This window comes from Trichechus manatus, unplaced genomic scaffold (genome assembly GCF_000243295.1).
Source record: "Trichechus manatus latirostris isolate Lorelei unplaced genomic scaffold, TriManLat1.0 scaffold00003, whole genome shotgun sequence".
Lineage (NCBI taxonomy): Eukaryota > Metazoa > Chordata > Mammalia > Sirenia > Trichechidae > Trichechus > Trichechus manatus.
In genome coordinates, this window is record NW_004443939.1 from 36,755,496 (window position 1) to 36,771,180 (window position 15,685).

General features: G+C 37.3%; 1 protein-coding gene across 2 annotated transcripts in view; it reads right to left on the minus strand.

Annotated features, from left to right (window-relative positions):
- The window catches only part of COL24A1 (collagen type XXIV alpha 1 chain), a 421,541-nt gene that overhangs the window by 230,481 nt on the left and 175,375 nt on the right, over positions 1-15,685 (minus strand). For both annotated transcript variants that reach the window (XM_023731663.1, XM_004369122.2), the window contains exons 21-22: positions 3,155-3,208; positions 721-765 (exon numbers count right to left, since the gene is read on the minus strand). In XM_023731663.1, the coding sequence (XP_023587431.1) occupies positions 721-765; positions 3,155-3,208 (99 nt within the window). The remainder of the gene's footprint in view (positions 1-720; positions 766-3,154; positions 3,209-15,685) is intronic.

Genomic DNA, 15,685 nt, shown 5'->3' on the forward strand with positions numbered 1-15,685 from the left:
TAAGTCACCTCACAAAAAATAAAATAAAAACTCTTCTTTTTCTTCCAATGAGATAGTGGTAATTTATATGTGATAATGAAGTAGAAGCACAAAAGAAAAAAATTACTGTCTCCTTGAATGTAAAAATGTTGAAAAAAAAAGATGTATTTCACATGAGTCTAATAATACCTCTTTAAAATAAAGGCAATCACTACATAATAATGCATATACCTGAATTATTTCATAACAATATAAACTTTGGTCATGCGTACCAAAAATGCTTAAAGAATTCATTTCTAGAAATTGAAAACAAGTAATTCATATATTATCATGTGATATTATTTGAAGAAAAATTGGCAGAAAATACATCTTATTAGCTTTCTATAATTTTACTGACATTTAGAAAACAGAAATTCCCAGAATATTTACTAAAACGGATGAAGTATTTAGGTTTCTATTGTGTTTTGAGAAACGTTATACACACTTTTCACAAATTACTAAGACCATAAGAATATTGAAGAAATAAGTAAATACAGAGTAGGCATGATATTATTTAAAATGTCCCTGGAGAGTTTCATTTACAGGCCTACTTAGTTTTGAGGATTTTACAGCTTTCGCCATAGTTTGTTTTAATTTTTGTCCTTTGTTATAACTTAAAATTGCGTGCTGTTTTAAAAAAGATTTACTAACTAGTTGTTCTCAAGAAAAGCACTTGTTGAAAATCATTTATATGATACATACACTTGGCCCCACTTCTCCAAAGGGTCCAATTGGTCCTTCTTCTCCCTTAAAAGAAAGTTAGAACATATCATGGCCTAAAATAAGTACTTAAAATGTAAACCTTGTGTCTTTTATTTATGCTGAAATCTGAAAATCATTCTGCGATGTGGTGAAAATCACGCTGCAACAATCGGAGGGTGGCGCAGGACTGGGCAGTGTTTCCTTCTGCTGAACATAGGGTCACTATGAGTTGGAACCAACTCGATGGCACCTATGATCCCTGTCATGGATCGAATTGTGTCCCCAAAAAATATCTGTCAACTTGGCTGGGTCATGATTCCCAGTATTGCATGACTGTGTACCATCTTGTAATCTGATATGATTTCCTTACGTGTTGTAAATTCAGTCACCATGATGTAATAAGATGGATTAGTGGCAGTTATACTTATGAGGTCTGCAAGATTAGGTAGTGTCTCAAGCCAATCTCTTTTGAGATATAAAAGAGAGAAGCAAGCAGAGAGACACGGGAACTGCACACCACCAAGAAAGCAGTGCTGGGAGCAGAGCGTGTCCTTTGGACCTGAGTTTCTATGCTGAGATGCTCCCAGACCAAGGGAAGACTGATGCATCATAAGGACCTTCCTCCAAAGCCAACAGAGACAGAAAGCCTTCTCCTGGAGCTGAAATGTCCTGAATTTGGACTTGTAGCCTACTGGACTGAGAATAAACTTCTCTTTGTAAAAGCCATCCACTTGTGGTATTTCTGTTATAGCAGCACTAGATGACTAAGACATTCCTGTAAAGTTTTATTTATTTATTTTTTTGATGTAACAACCCCTTATCCACCTTAAGAAGGACGTTATTTTAAAATTGGTAGATGACTAAAAATATATTTAGAAAATTGGGAATGGAGAAATTTAAAAGAGATTACAGAATCATAAAGCCAGGATTAGGAATCACTGAAACTACAAATTAAGTATAATCTTTACCTTCTTGGTCAATATCTCTCTGACACAAAGAGGAACTCAACTACTAAGTTCTTAACAGAATAAATCAATACACACTGGTACATTTAAAAATTACTGATAGAGAACATGTTTTCTCTTGGCATATTTTAATACCTCATTCATTCAACAAATATATTTTTGAGTCTTAGTTCTGTCTGAAGCCCTAGAGATAAAAAAGTAAATCAGATCCTACCCAAATGGGGCTTAACGTCTAGGGTTTACTCTTTTTTTTTTTTTTTTTAAAATTGTGCTTTAAGTGAAAGTTTACAATTCAAGTTAGTTTCTCATACAAAAACTTATAAACACAGCGTTGGGTGACCCTAGTTGCTTTCTCTATACTGTAACAGCAGTACTACTCCTTTTTACCTCAGATTTCCCATGTCCATTCAACCAGCTCCTGTCCCTTTCTGCCTTCCCATCTCGCTTCCAGACAGGAGCTGGTCATTTAATCTCATGTAACTACTTGAGCTAAGAAGCACACTCTTCATGAGTATCATTTTATGTCCCATAGTCCAGTCTAATAAGAGTTGGTTTTGGGAATGGTTTCAGTTTTGGGCTAACAGAGAGTCCAGGGGCCATGACTTCCAGTGTCCCTCCAGTCTTAGTCAAACCTTTAAGTCTGGTCTTTTTACTGGAATTTAAGTTCTGCACCCCAGTTTTCTCCTGCTCTGTTAGGGAGTCTCTGTTGTGCTCCCTGGCAGGGCGGTCATTGGTGGTAGCTGGGCACCATCTAGTTCTTCTAGTCTCAGGCTGATGGAGTAGGGTTTATTCTTCACTAACTTATAAGTGCAATACTCTTAGGGTCAAATGAGCTATAACGTCATAAGATATAAAATCTGGCATATTCTTTTAAGGATCAGAAACTTCATGTGTGAATACAGACTGAAGAGGAACACAGAATAAATAAGAAAAGGGTGCTTTGTAATTATGAAACCACATTCATACATTATTCTCTAAGTAAAAATAGTACTAAATGTTTTTACTCCACTTATAGACATATTTACTAAATATACTTATTTCTTTACTTTTAAATAAATAGTTGAGATTACCACATCTGAAAAATGTATACAGACCTTCCTAGCATCATATATTCTGTTTTATTTATTTGATTAATAAACATTTTGCTCAACTCCCAATTTAATTTATTCAGTCACAAGTATAAAAGAATCACAAATGGTAAATATAAATTCTAGTACATATGAATGAGACTCTAGGCTCAGATTCTTCGGACATTCCATTGAGACCACTGATATAATTCAGAACATTGCAAAATGACTCCAAATTCCATTCAATATCTGCCAATATAAAATAACTTAAAATTCTCTATGGCAAAATCTGTCCATACTAAGGCAGCATTTTCTTTAAGCAAAACTAAAGCCTCACAAAAAATATAAAGGGAAAATTAGAAATAAAAAAAATTGTTGACTGGATATGTATTTACTCCATACCTGAGTTCCTTTGAGGCCAGGAGGTCCAGGAGGCCCTCTATTTCCAAGAAGTCCCTGTAAAATATGAGCACACATAATAAACGTTTTAGCTCAATTAACATTTTCATCAATCAGCATTAATGTGGACTTCTTATTTTTGTTTTAGTATCTCCAGAGACAATGTAAAGGAAGAGATGGACAAGACTATTTGGTACTCTTCATTTCCCATTAGGAAGTTATAAAAATGGAGTGGGAGAGTAGATGAGCAGAAAACTTCAGGGTGTCCAAAAAGTTGGGAAACATAGGATAAACATTTTGTTTTTAAAGGATGTTACCTAATGTTCAAATAATCTGTTCAGTGGGTAATGTTTCAACCTCCTGACACCTTTTCAGAAAAAGCACTTCTAAATTTAAAGGAATGGGTTCAATTGCTAATCTGATTAATAGTGCAATAAATACATAATTTAGTGTCCACAAAGTCTGAAAACAGATGGAGGGGAGACACAATGTTTTGAAATTTATTTAACAGACCATCAGAGTCTAGAACACGTTATTTGTATTAAACATTCTTCAATTCTTCAAATCCTATGTATTTTTCTTCTTGATATAAGCTGATAAAAAGAGAAGGGTATACTGCTCAAGACAGACACCTTGTACTAGTTAAGCTAAACTGTTTGGTTTTAAGAAGACTTCAGGGGATACTTTTGGTTTAAGATTTTAAATTTATCTCAGGGAAATGGTTTCAGGGCTTCATCCAGCTTCCATGGCTCCTGAAATTCTGGATTCCATGAGAATTTGAAATTCTCTTCTGAATTTTCCCCATTTTGATTCTATGGAATCTTTGATCAAAATATTCAGTAATGGTAGCCAGGCACCATCCAGGGCTTCTGGTCTCATGGCAAAGGAGGCAGTTGTTAATGGAGGAAATTAGCCACACATTCCACTTCCTCCTCCTATTCCTAACTCAGAAATCCTGGTGGGGTGGTGGTTAAGAGCTACGGCTGCTAACCAAAAGGTTGGCAGTTTGAATTCACCAGGTGCTCCTTGGAAACCGTATGGGGCAGTTCTACTCTGTCCTACAGGGTCACTAAGAGTCAGAATGGACTCGACGGCAACGGATTTATTCCTAACCCTGAAGTAGCCCTGGTGGCACAGTGGTTAAAGCATTTGGCTGCCAACCGAAAGGTTGGAGGTTTGAACCCACCAACTGCTCCGTGGTAGAAAGATGCAGCAGTCTGCTTCTGTAAAGATTTACAGGCTTGGTAACTCTATGGGGCACTTCTACCCTGTCATATAGGGTCACTATGAGTTGGAATCGACTCTATGGCAGTGGAGTTGAGTATTCCCGATTCTCTTTCTTCTTTTGTTGCTCCAGTCAAATAGAGACCAATTATTGTGCCTTGGATGCCCGCTTGCAAGCTTTTATTTATTTATGTATTTGTGCTTTAGGTGAAACTTTGCAGCTCAAGTTAATTTCTCATTCAAAAATTTATACACATATTGTTTTGTGACATTAATTACAATCCCCACAATGTGACAGCACACTTCCCCTTTCCACCCTGGGTTCCTTGTGTCCATTCGACCAATTGCTGTCCCTTCCTGTCTTCTCGTCCTGCTTTTAGATAGGAGCTGTCCATTTGATCTCATATATTGAACTAAGAAGCACATTCCTCACACGTATTATTTTTTGTTTCATAGTGTGTCTAATCTTTGTCTGAAGAGTGGGTTAATAGCGTGTCCAGGGGCCATAGTTTTGGGAGTTCCTCCAGTCTGTCAGACCATTAAGTCTGGTCTTTTTACGTGAACTTGAGAGTTCTGTTCTACAATTTTCTCCTGCTCTGTCCAGGACTCTCTGTTGTCTTTCCTGTTGGGGTGGTCATTGGTGGTAGCCAGGAACCACTTAGTTTTTAAGACCCCAGTTAACACTCAACTAACTAGGAGGTAGAACAGAAGCACTAAGCACATTATCAAGCCAATTAACTGGTATGTCCCATGAAACCATGCTGTTTTAAGAATGATCTATATAGGGTCGAATTGACAACAGCAACTTGAAAGATTAGATAGGAACCTTTAGGGGCAGTGAGTTTATGTTAGTGGGGGAGGAACAACTCACAAAAAGAGGGTGAGAATGGTTGTACAACTTAAAGAACGTAATCAATGTCACTGAATTGTACCTGTAGAAATTTTGAAGTGGTGTATGACATTTTGCTGTGTATATTCTCAACAACAACAAAATAAATACGATTTAAAAAAAAAAAGAGAAAAGGGAAATTTTCAGAAGGAAGTGACAGTCTGAATTTGAGTAGGAATTTTAAGACTAAAAGAAACATTTTGTTAATCAATGTGTATGTTGTAGAAATTTCTCTCTGAATGAAAACTCGTTCAAGGTAACTGTAAAAAAAAAAAACACAAAAACTTCCTATTTCAAAAAACACCCTACAACACCTATTCAGCATGGCAACATTTTCTTATTCAGTTCTGCTCCCCTAAATGTGCAATGTGCCAGCGAAGTTGTAAGGAAATCTCTTTAAGAATCAGGTTTTCCATTATTGCTTTTAGTGATTCTATAACCATTAAAAGGTTGCATGTAATTTTTAACTGTGGTAATAACTATGCCAAATAACAAATTTAGCCAGCTGACTTTTATCTTTAGTCCTGGAATGTAGCAAATGACAAACAATGCAGAAGAATCATTCATTCTTCCATGTTGTATCTTGCTCTATCACTGCTATATTTTAACACAAGTAAAAATGAAAAACTCCTGTTTTTTTTTCCTAAAAGCCTTCAAAATAGTATTTTAGGCTTAGTATTAACATAACACTATGCAAGTAACTGTATGACTCTAGGCAATAATCTAACTACTTTGTGCAGCTTTCTTATTTTTAAAAAGAAGAGATGGATTAGATTATTGAAATGGGATGTGTTGTGTTATGCCAGCCCAACATACAGTCATCTTTTTTCAGGCAAAAATACACTAATTTTTCTTATGGAAACATCCTTCCCCCACTCTAAATCCATGTGGTTTGAAGAGAGGTGATTCTACCCCTGACTTCAAGGGTGGACATGTGACATGGACCTAAGTCAGTCAGCATATTCTATATCCCTAAAAAACAGCAGTTGGTTCAGGTAAGGGCAAGCAACCCAAGTCAATCCAACTGAATGAAATTTTGGACTTCAGTGGAATTACTGGGAAGAGACAGAATACCATTAAGGATGATATAAACTTGAACAGTGGGAAACCATCAAGTGGAAAGAGCCTAAGGATGAAATTCAGGAATTAACAAATGGAAAGTGTAGGAGTAATTAGGCTCTAATAATATTGTTTGAGGTCCTGAATCCAGATGTGCTTGAATTCTGATTTTTTTCACATACTAAAGCTTGTTTGAGTTGGGTTCCATCACTCACAACCGAAAGAATCATGGACTGATACAATGTTTCTCAAACTCTTCAAAATCCAAAATACTGCTCTTCTAGGGTTCTAAGTGAAAAATTTTAAGTGTTCAGACTGATTGGAGGTACAGAATCAGAATACCGTGATATTTAAATTCCATGAAAGGCTCACGGGACATCTAGCTCAATTGGCATAACATAGTTTATAAGGAAAATGTTCTACATTCTACTTTGGTGAGTACTGTCTGGGGTCTTAAAAGCTTTTGAGTGGCCATCTAAGATGCCCTACTGGTCCCAACCATCTGGAGCAAGGGAAAATGAAGGAAACCAAAGACACAAAGGAAGATTAGTCCAAAGGACTAATGGACCACAACTACCATAGCCTCCACTAGACTGAGTCCAGCACAATGAGATGGTGCCTGGCTACCATCACTGACTGCTCTGACAGGGATCACAATACGGGATCCCAGACAGAGCTGGAGAAAAATGTAGAACAAAATTCAAACTCTCACGCACACGCACGAACACATACCCACAAAAGACCAGACTTACTGGTCTGACAGAGACTGGAGAAACCCCAAGAGTATGCCCCCGACACCTTTTTAACTCAGTACCGAAGTCACTCCTGAGGTTCACTCTTTAACCAAGGATTAGACAGGCCTGTAAAACAAACAATAATATGTTTAGCTCAACCATGTATACGAGACTAAATGGGCACACCAGCCAGACGTAAGGATGAGAAGGCAGGAGGGGACAGAAAAGCTGGATGAATGGAAATGGGGAACCCAAGGTTGAGAAGAAGAGAGTGCTGACATGTCATGGGGTTGGCAAGCAATGTCACAAAACAATATGTGTATTAAATGTTTAATGCGAAACCAATTTGTTCTGTAAACCTTCATTTAAAGCATAATAGAAAAATTAAAAAAAAGGAAAAAAAATTTCCACGAGAGGTTAGCTAATATTTAATCATTTAATTTATTTGTTCGTTCATTTTTTATCTACCATTTTATTAATTTTCTTTATTGTGTAAGGCCCAATAAACAGCTTATAATATTAGCCCCTGAAAATACAAGTATAAATAAGACATAATTACTGTTCTCAATGAATTCGTAATTCAGTGCAAGTGCCCTAAGCAAAGGACAAAGTGGGCAAATACCACCTTTGTTGCTAACTGTGGTAAAGATCTGCAAATCCCATTCCCAAAGTGTGGGGATGGATTCTGTCTTTACCTTCCTACTTCTCCAACCTTGTCACCAGCAACCCCAGTGGTGCTTTCTCCAACTCTAGTCAGGGTTCACAAGTTTGAAAGACACCTACTTTCAGACCTGCTGCTCATGCGGCATTTCTCCAACCCTAGCCACCCCAGAGATAGATCAGAATTCACAGGTTAGAAGGACATTTTTCTTTTAGACTGCCAAATAGGCAGATGCCAGTTCCTGCTGGCTGTCACACTGCTCTCACTGTGAGTTCATTAATTCGATGGTATTACTCACAGAATCTCAGGGCGAGTATATCGTATGTATGGCTACAGATTTATTACAAACAAAAAGGATACAAATGAAAAGACACACAAGGTGATGTCAGGGACGGATCCAGCACATTCTGTGTCTCAAAGAAGGGCGTGCTACCCTCTCCTGTGCACGGTCACCAACCAAGAAGCTCATCTGAGTCTTAGGGCTCAAGACTCTTACTAGCCTCACCACATGGCATGATACATTACATCGTGCCTCCTGAGGTTTAGTCGGCATTAGACCCCCAGGTGGCTACCTCTTGGTCTTGCCAGCACCCATTAATTAGCCTCAAGTGTTTGTCCAGCTTGAAAGAACTGAAAACAAGGCCAAACTGCTTTCTGAAAGGTGATTCCACATCTCACAATGGGAGATGGTCCTTTAAAATAAAAATTATGAGATAACAATTGTAATAGAAGAATATGCAAAGTATAAAAAATAAACTAGAAAAAGGAGTAAAATAGTTTCGGGGGGGGGGTCAAAATTTTTTTAATATATGCAAGTAATTTTGCATTGAGTTATGATAGGCTAATAAAAACTTATAGATAAAAAGCATACACCAAAAACTTACAGACAACTCCTAGAGCTCAAAAGACCATGATGAATGTACAATTTTAATTGTTACACACTTAAAACATAAAAATACAGAAAGATTGAAAGTTAAAAAGATGGAAAACGGTATGAATGGTATTTAGCAACCCAAAAATAGCTGAAGTAATTATATTAATGGTAGACCTAATAAATTTCAGGCAACATAGGTTATTAGAAATAAGAGGGCCACTAAATAATGACAAAAACTTGCAGTCACCATGAAGCTCTCAACTTTTATGAATTCAATAACATAAATTATAAACATATAAAGCAAAAATTAACAGATGAATAACGAAAAACTGACCAATCCACTATCAAATTAACAAATGAAAAGGGTGGGAGTTAATAGGCTCTTTAGCGCCTATACGCTCTATCATGATTAGGATCCACAACTGGATCCAGGATCTCAAAACACTATCACCTCTCACTTATCAGAGTGGGAAATTTTAACATACCTCTTTCAGTAATTAATATGTCAACCAAATAAAAATCAGTAAGCTAGAGAAGATAAATAGTAAAATTAACAGATTTGATCTAATGGCCATATACTGAACACTGAACCCCCAACTTGCAGTTTATATAGTTTTTACAAGCACACAAGGAACATTTATGAAAATTAACCACATGAAAGGCCATAAATGTATACCAACAGTAGTACTGATTAAAAAATTATACCAATACAGTGGATTGCTCTACAGCACTGAAAATGAACGAGCTCATCCTAGATGAAACTAAAAAAAATAATGCTGAGTGGAAGAAGCTAGTTACTGAAGAATACATGTAGGTGATTCCATTTACATGAATTTCATTTGTGTGAATTTCTAAAACAAGCAAAACAACAGATATGGTAGAAGTATATACACAGATGGTAAAAGTATGGCAAAAAATGAGAGTGGCTACCTCTAATTGTAGGTCGGGGAAAAAAAGATGTACATGTTTAGGGAGGGATATACAAAGGGCTTCTAATATTCTACACCCACTCCTCACTTATCAACTATCTCATTATCCAATATTTCACATTTACAACAATAGCACAAAATCTACTGACTATTTTGCACATCAATGATGTACATCTGGCAGTAAGAAATGCCAAGGTGCGAGGTGAGAGTGACGCTGTGATGGTTAATTAAGGTTATGTGTCAACTCGGCTGGGCCATGATTATCAGTGCTTTGGCAATTATGTAATGATGTAATTTGACAGTTATGTAATGATAGAGTCATTCTCCATTTTGTGATCTGATGTGGTCATCCTCCATTTTTGCATAATGCCAATTTTCACATAATGACCTTATCTTTGGAAACTAACCATGTCGATAAGCGAGGAGTGGGTATATTTCTTAATCTTAATGGAGTTTGTTTTATTATTACTGTTTAAGCTTTATATTTACCAAATGTTACATAAAAAGAGATTAAAAAATTTTTTTAAATGTGCAAAACCTGAAGTATTTTGAAGAAATCTAGATTTGAATTCCACCTCTGCAGCTTACTAGGGATGTGACTTCAGTTTCCTTATCCATAGTGTGGTATTATCATTAAGATCAAAGGGTACTGTAAGGAACAAATAAAATGGTATCTGGAATACAACAGGGACTCAGAAGTATCAGTTTCTCTTCTCCTTAGGCATCACACATGGATTATCATTTGCAAGTTTCTGAAACGGCATTTTACTTATCTATCCTATGTACTTGGAGCCCTGGTGGCGCAGTGGTTAAGAGCTCGGCTGCTAACCAAAACCTTGGCAGTTTAAATCCACCAGCTGCTCCTAGGAAACCTCATGAGGCAGTTCTACTCTGTTCTATAGGGTTGCTATGAGTCAGAATTGACTTGACAGCAATGGGTTACAGGTTATCTTATGTACTTACCACATTCATATTAATAATAATTTACTGTTATTATTTCTAAAACACATATCATCATTTTATTCCTCTCAAAAATCTTCCATGGCGAAGGGCTCTGGGGACCATGGTCTCGGGGAATATCTAGCTCAATTGGCATAACACAGTTTATATAGACAATGTTCTACTTTTTACCTTGCTGAGTAGTGTCTGGAGTCTTAAAAGCCTGTGAGCAGCCATCTAAAATACTCGACTGGTCTCACCCCTTTGGGAGCAAGGGAGAATGAAGAGAACAGGATACAAGGAAAAGATTAGTCCAAAGGACTAACGGACCACAGCTACCAAGGCCTCCACCAGACTCAGTCCAGTACAGCTAGATGGTGCCCAGCTACCACCACTGACTGCTCTGACCGGGATCACAACAGAGGGTTCTGGACAGAGCTGGAGAAGCATGTAGACAAAATTTTAACACACACAAAAAAAGACCAGATTTACTGGCCTGAAAGAGACTGGAGAAATCCTGAGATTATGGCCTCCAGGCACCCTTTTAGCTCAGTGGTGAAGTCACTTCTGAGGTTCACAGTTCAGCTGGGGACTGGACAGCCTCATAAAACAAAATGGGACTAATGAGGCACAGCAGTCCAGGGACAAGGACTACAAGGCAGGAGGGGACAGGAAAGCTGGTGATAGGGAACCCAAGGTTGAGTAAGGACAGTATTGACATGTAGTGGGGTTGTGAACCATTGTCATAGGGCAACATGTGTACTAACTGTTTAATGAGAAACTATTTTGTTCTGTAAACCTTCATCTAAAGTGAGAATAGCAGCACAACTGGAAGAACGTAATCAAGGTCACTGAACTGTGCATGTAGAAATTTTTGTAATGGTGTATCTTTGACTATGTATATTTTCACCCAGAAAAAACAGTCGAGAAGGGAGAAGGTTGACATGTTGGGGGTTGTTAACCAATATCATAAAACAATATGTGTGCTGACTGTTTAATGAGAAATTGTTTGTTCTGTAAACCTTCACCTGAAGTACAATTAAAAAAAAAAATCTTCCATGTGCTTTACAACGTATCCAAACTCCTCAACTTTATATTGAAGATCTGTCACAATCTGTCTCCCACCTCTTTTTCTCTAGTGAGGTACGTTTATCTCCACTCTCCATGCATGTATTCATTTTGTACCCATTGCTTAGAATCTCTCATCACTTAGCTCCACTTGGCCAAATGCAACCCATTAAACTCAAATCCCAATTTCTTGATGAAGCCTCTCAGAATAACGGCCACTTGTATTAATCTCTCCTCTGAGCACCTTATTTCTTACTTATCATATGCTGTCTAGTTATGTTTGTTAACTTTCACATGTGGAAATTGCACATCTCCAGAGGATTACAAGTTCCTAGTAGATAAAAAACCATGTTTTAATCTTGTTTTCAAGTTATTGTTTAACATAGTACCCAGTCCATTGTACAAGCTAAATCAGTATTTCTTGGCTGATTAAATGTTGCCTGGAGAATAAAATGGTTAACATAAAGAAAAATCTGTGTATAAAATCCTGATTTGCAATATGGAATGTAAATATTCAGGGCTGGGTCAAGGTGATTTTGGAGAACTGTCTAGAGTTATGCGCCTTCTTTCCAAGTTAGCTCACCTCTATACAGAGAAATGGACGGTCATGGATAGTGCAAACAGTTAACATACCCAGCTGCTAACTGAAAGTTCGGTGGTTTGGGTCCACCCAGAGGCACCTCAGAAGGAAGGCTTGGTGATCTGCTTCTGAAAAATCAGCCACTGAAAACCCTATGGAGCACAGTTGTGCTCTGACACACATGGGGTTTCCACGTGTTGAAATCGACTTAATGGAAACTAGTATACAGATAAACACGACATATTGTTAAGAATTCAGTGCTAAAGCTATTTCCATATATTCTGCAAGATAATCTCACAAATAGCAGCCTTTCAATGAAAATTTATCAAGGCTGTTATGCAAGAGGGAATAATGGCTTGTTTTAACAACCCTAATTCCATAGCCAGAATAACAACACAAACCTTTATAGCAACAAATAAATTATTCCTCTGTTTACTGGAGAACAGAGAATATTTATTGGGTGCTCTTACTTTCTGCAATAAGCAGCAAAGGATGTGGTTTTGCTAATGTTACAGGATGCTTGGAAGCAGACTGCCAAATTGGGTAGCTCTCAAGAAAGCTTACTGAAGTATATTTTATATCTATACACATAGATGTACACACACAGAACCCCACACTCAAATGGAACCATAATTAACACAAGTCTTCAATCCTAGTTTGAGGTTTTGAGTCAACAGACTGAAAATGAACAGAAAATGAAAAGCTTCTTCAGATTTGTGCCAGACTGCTCAGGAGAGAACCCAATTTGTTTGCAACTAGAGTAACTGTGTATTGTAAATAGAGTGCACAGGAATTTCTTGATGACCACCTCGTATAGCCTCAACAGAGCTTTAATAGATGCTTCCATGATATAATGTATACAGCTAAAGAAACATATCAGGTTAATAGGGTCAGTATGTTTGCCTGTTTTTCCCCTCTGTTTCTAGAAATAATTTCAAGGCAAATCAGAACTACCAGGGAAAGAGAGAAAAATAGTTCCCTCTCAACCTACACAACTTGAAATCATATTTTCTTTTCCTTCTTTTACATTTTCAGGTTCTTTTGATAAAATCATCCGTTTTAAGATATTGTTTTAAAATTCAGTGATGCATATGAAATCAGTTAGCATTATGTTGCTGTTGCCAATGAGTCTACAAGCACATATTTATTGAATATAGTTAGATAAATTAATCCACAAAGTCATTATTAGCAACTGGAAATTAAACTATTGGCATTCACAAAAATGTCTAATTTTCAGGCTTTTTGTCCCACTTGCAGCATTCTAATTTTAAGACTAAAGAGTAGAAAGGAGGAAATGTTAAAGATCACTATTGTAATACCAAAGAGGTCAGTAGGCCTTTTTCAGTTTTCCACCATTTTTTCTGGACAAAACTTCAAAAGAATTAAAATCTCCACACTAAAGAATTTTGGAAGTCCTACACGTACTTAAAAACATGAAGCTCAAATATCACTTCCTTCTAAAGTATTTCCTAAGACAGAATCTGTTGTTCAGTTGTCTAAGGTCTCACAGCACTTCAGCAACTCTATTATGTAACACTTCTTACAATACACCGTGACTTTTTTTTTGGCCACTCTCACTCGACTGTAAACTCATCAAGAGGAGGGATCATAACTCAGAAATCTTTATAACCTCACATTTAATACTTGGCCTAACGTGTAGGAGAAAATAAATGTTGAGTGAGTGAATTACTGAACGAATGGTTATGTGAATGTATCATGTTTATCATGTTCAAGTTCCTAAGTATCAGTAGGTGAAAAGCTACAGTAGGCAGGAGAGATCCTCAACTCCATTCTCTCAACATACATATTCTCTCTTTCTCCTTCGCTTCATGCTACTATTTCCACTTTTCTGGCTGGTTTATTACCAGCTATTGATTATTCCTACCTAGATGTCAAACAGGTACCTCAAATTAAATATATCTGGAATCAAATGTATTATCTTCCTCATCCTCCAAATCTGTTCCAACCCCCCTGAGTTCCCTATTTCAGCCACAGACATAAGTCACCACCCAACTCAGAAGTCTCAGATTCATCCTTGACTTTTCTTTGTCCCTTCAGCTTTATGTAATCAGTTACCAAGATGTATTGTTTTTACCTCTAAAATATCTTTTAAATACAATGATTAAATCCATCATCCATTCAATCAATATTTACTGAGTTCCTACTATGTTCTATGAATATTACTCCGGTTATTTTGAATACAAAATTTGAAAAAGACACGGACTCTTCTCTCAAAAAGCTTAGCACCTAAGACACAGACAGATAAGCAAAGCAGAAATTATAAGAAGATACATGCTTCATAGATTTTTTTTCAGGAAGGGATATCTCAGTTAGATTTGAGAGGATAAAGGAAAGCTTCCTGTGTAACATGATATGTAATGTGTAGGTGTCGGCTGATTGAGACAGTCACAGAAAGGTAGAGAGAGAAACAAAGAGAAGTGCATGTATGAAGCGATAAGATTTGAACGAGCATAGCATGGTTTTCTACTTTAAACAGTTTGGATGAAATGAATGATGCTTTTAGAAGAGTGATGGAAGATGTGGCTATAGAGTTAAACAGAGAGAATTAGGTCATAAAGAACCCTGTGTGAAAAGTAAAGAAGTACAAGCCTTAACCTGGAAGTTGTAGAGATAACTGAAGGATTTAAGTACAAGAGTGACATGATGATATTGATACTCTACAAAGATTTTCCCATCAGCAACGTGGAGGCAGATTTGCAGAAATGCCAGACTAGAGGCAAGAAGAACAACTGGACAGCTATTGTGCTAATCCAAGCGAAAAATAAAGAGGGTCTAAATTACACCATTGGCAAAGGGAACGCCTTTAAGGGCAAAGAAAGGAAGTTTCGAGTCAAAGGAAAGATTAGGATGAAGGTGATAACTAATGGCATGAGGTTGTTCAGGAGTCAGGAGAAGATCTGATGCAAAACATATGTGAAGGTAGAACAGGAGGAGGAATACTGCCATGGAGACAGAAAGGAAGGAGGAAAGATCCACTACATGTAGGGATACGCTTGTAGTAGGCAGATAGGGATGCCAGAAAAAAATCAGGACGTTCAGTTAAATTTGGATTTCAGATAAACAACAAATAATGTTTTAGTATAAATATGCCCCAAATTCATCGCACCTCCATATCTTCACAAGTTTCCCTTTCCTGAAGGCTGTACATCCCGCTTTTCTGCTTTGCAAATTTCCACTCATTCATCATGTCAGCTCAAGTGTTACTGTCTCTGCAAAGCATAATCTGACTCTCCCAATACTGCTTTTTCATGGTATTACATATACACTATTCCCTATGGTTATGATAGGAGCCCTGGTAGTGCAGCGATTAAAGCACTCAGCTGTTAACCGGAAGATTGGTGGTTCGAACCCACCAGCCGCTCCATGGCAGAAAGATGTGGCAGTCTGTTCCTGTAAAGATTTATAGCCTTGGAAATGCTATGGGGCAGTTCTGCTCTGTCCTATAGGATCACTGTGAGTCAGAATCGACTCAACGGCAGTGGGTTTGGGTTTTTGGGTTATTGTTATTAAAAAGGTTTCCCTGCATATCTTTCCCTAGACTGTAAGTTTCCTGAAG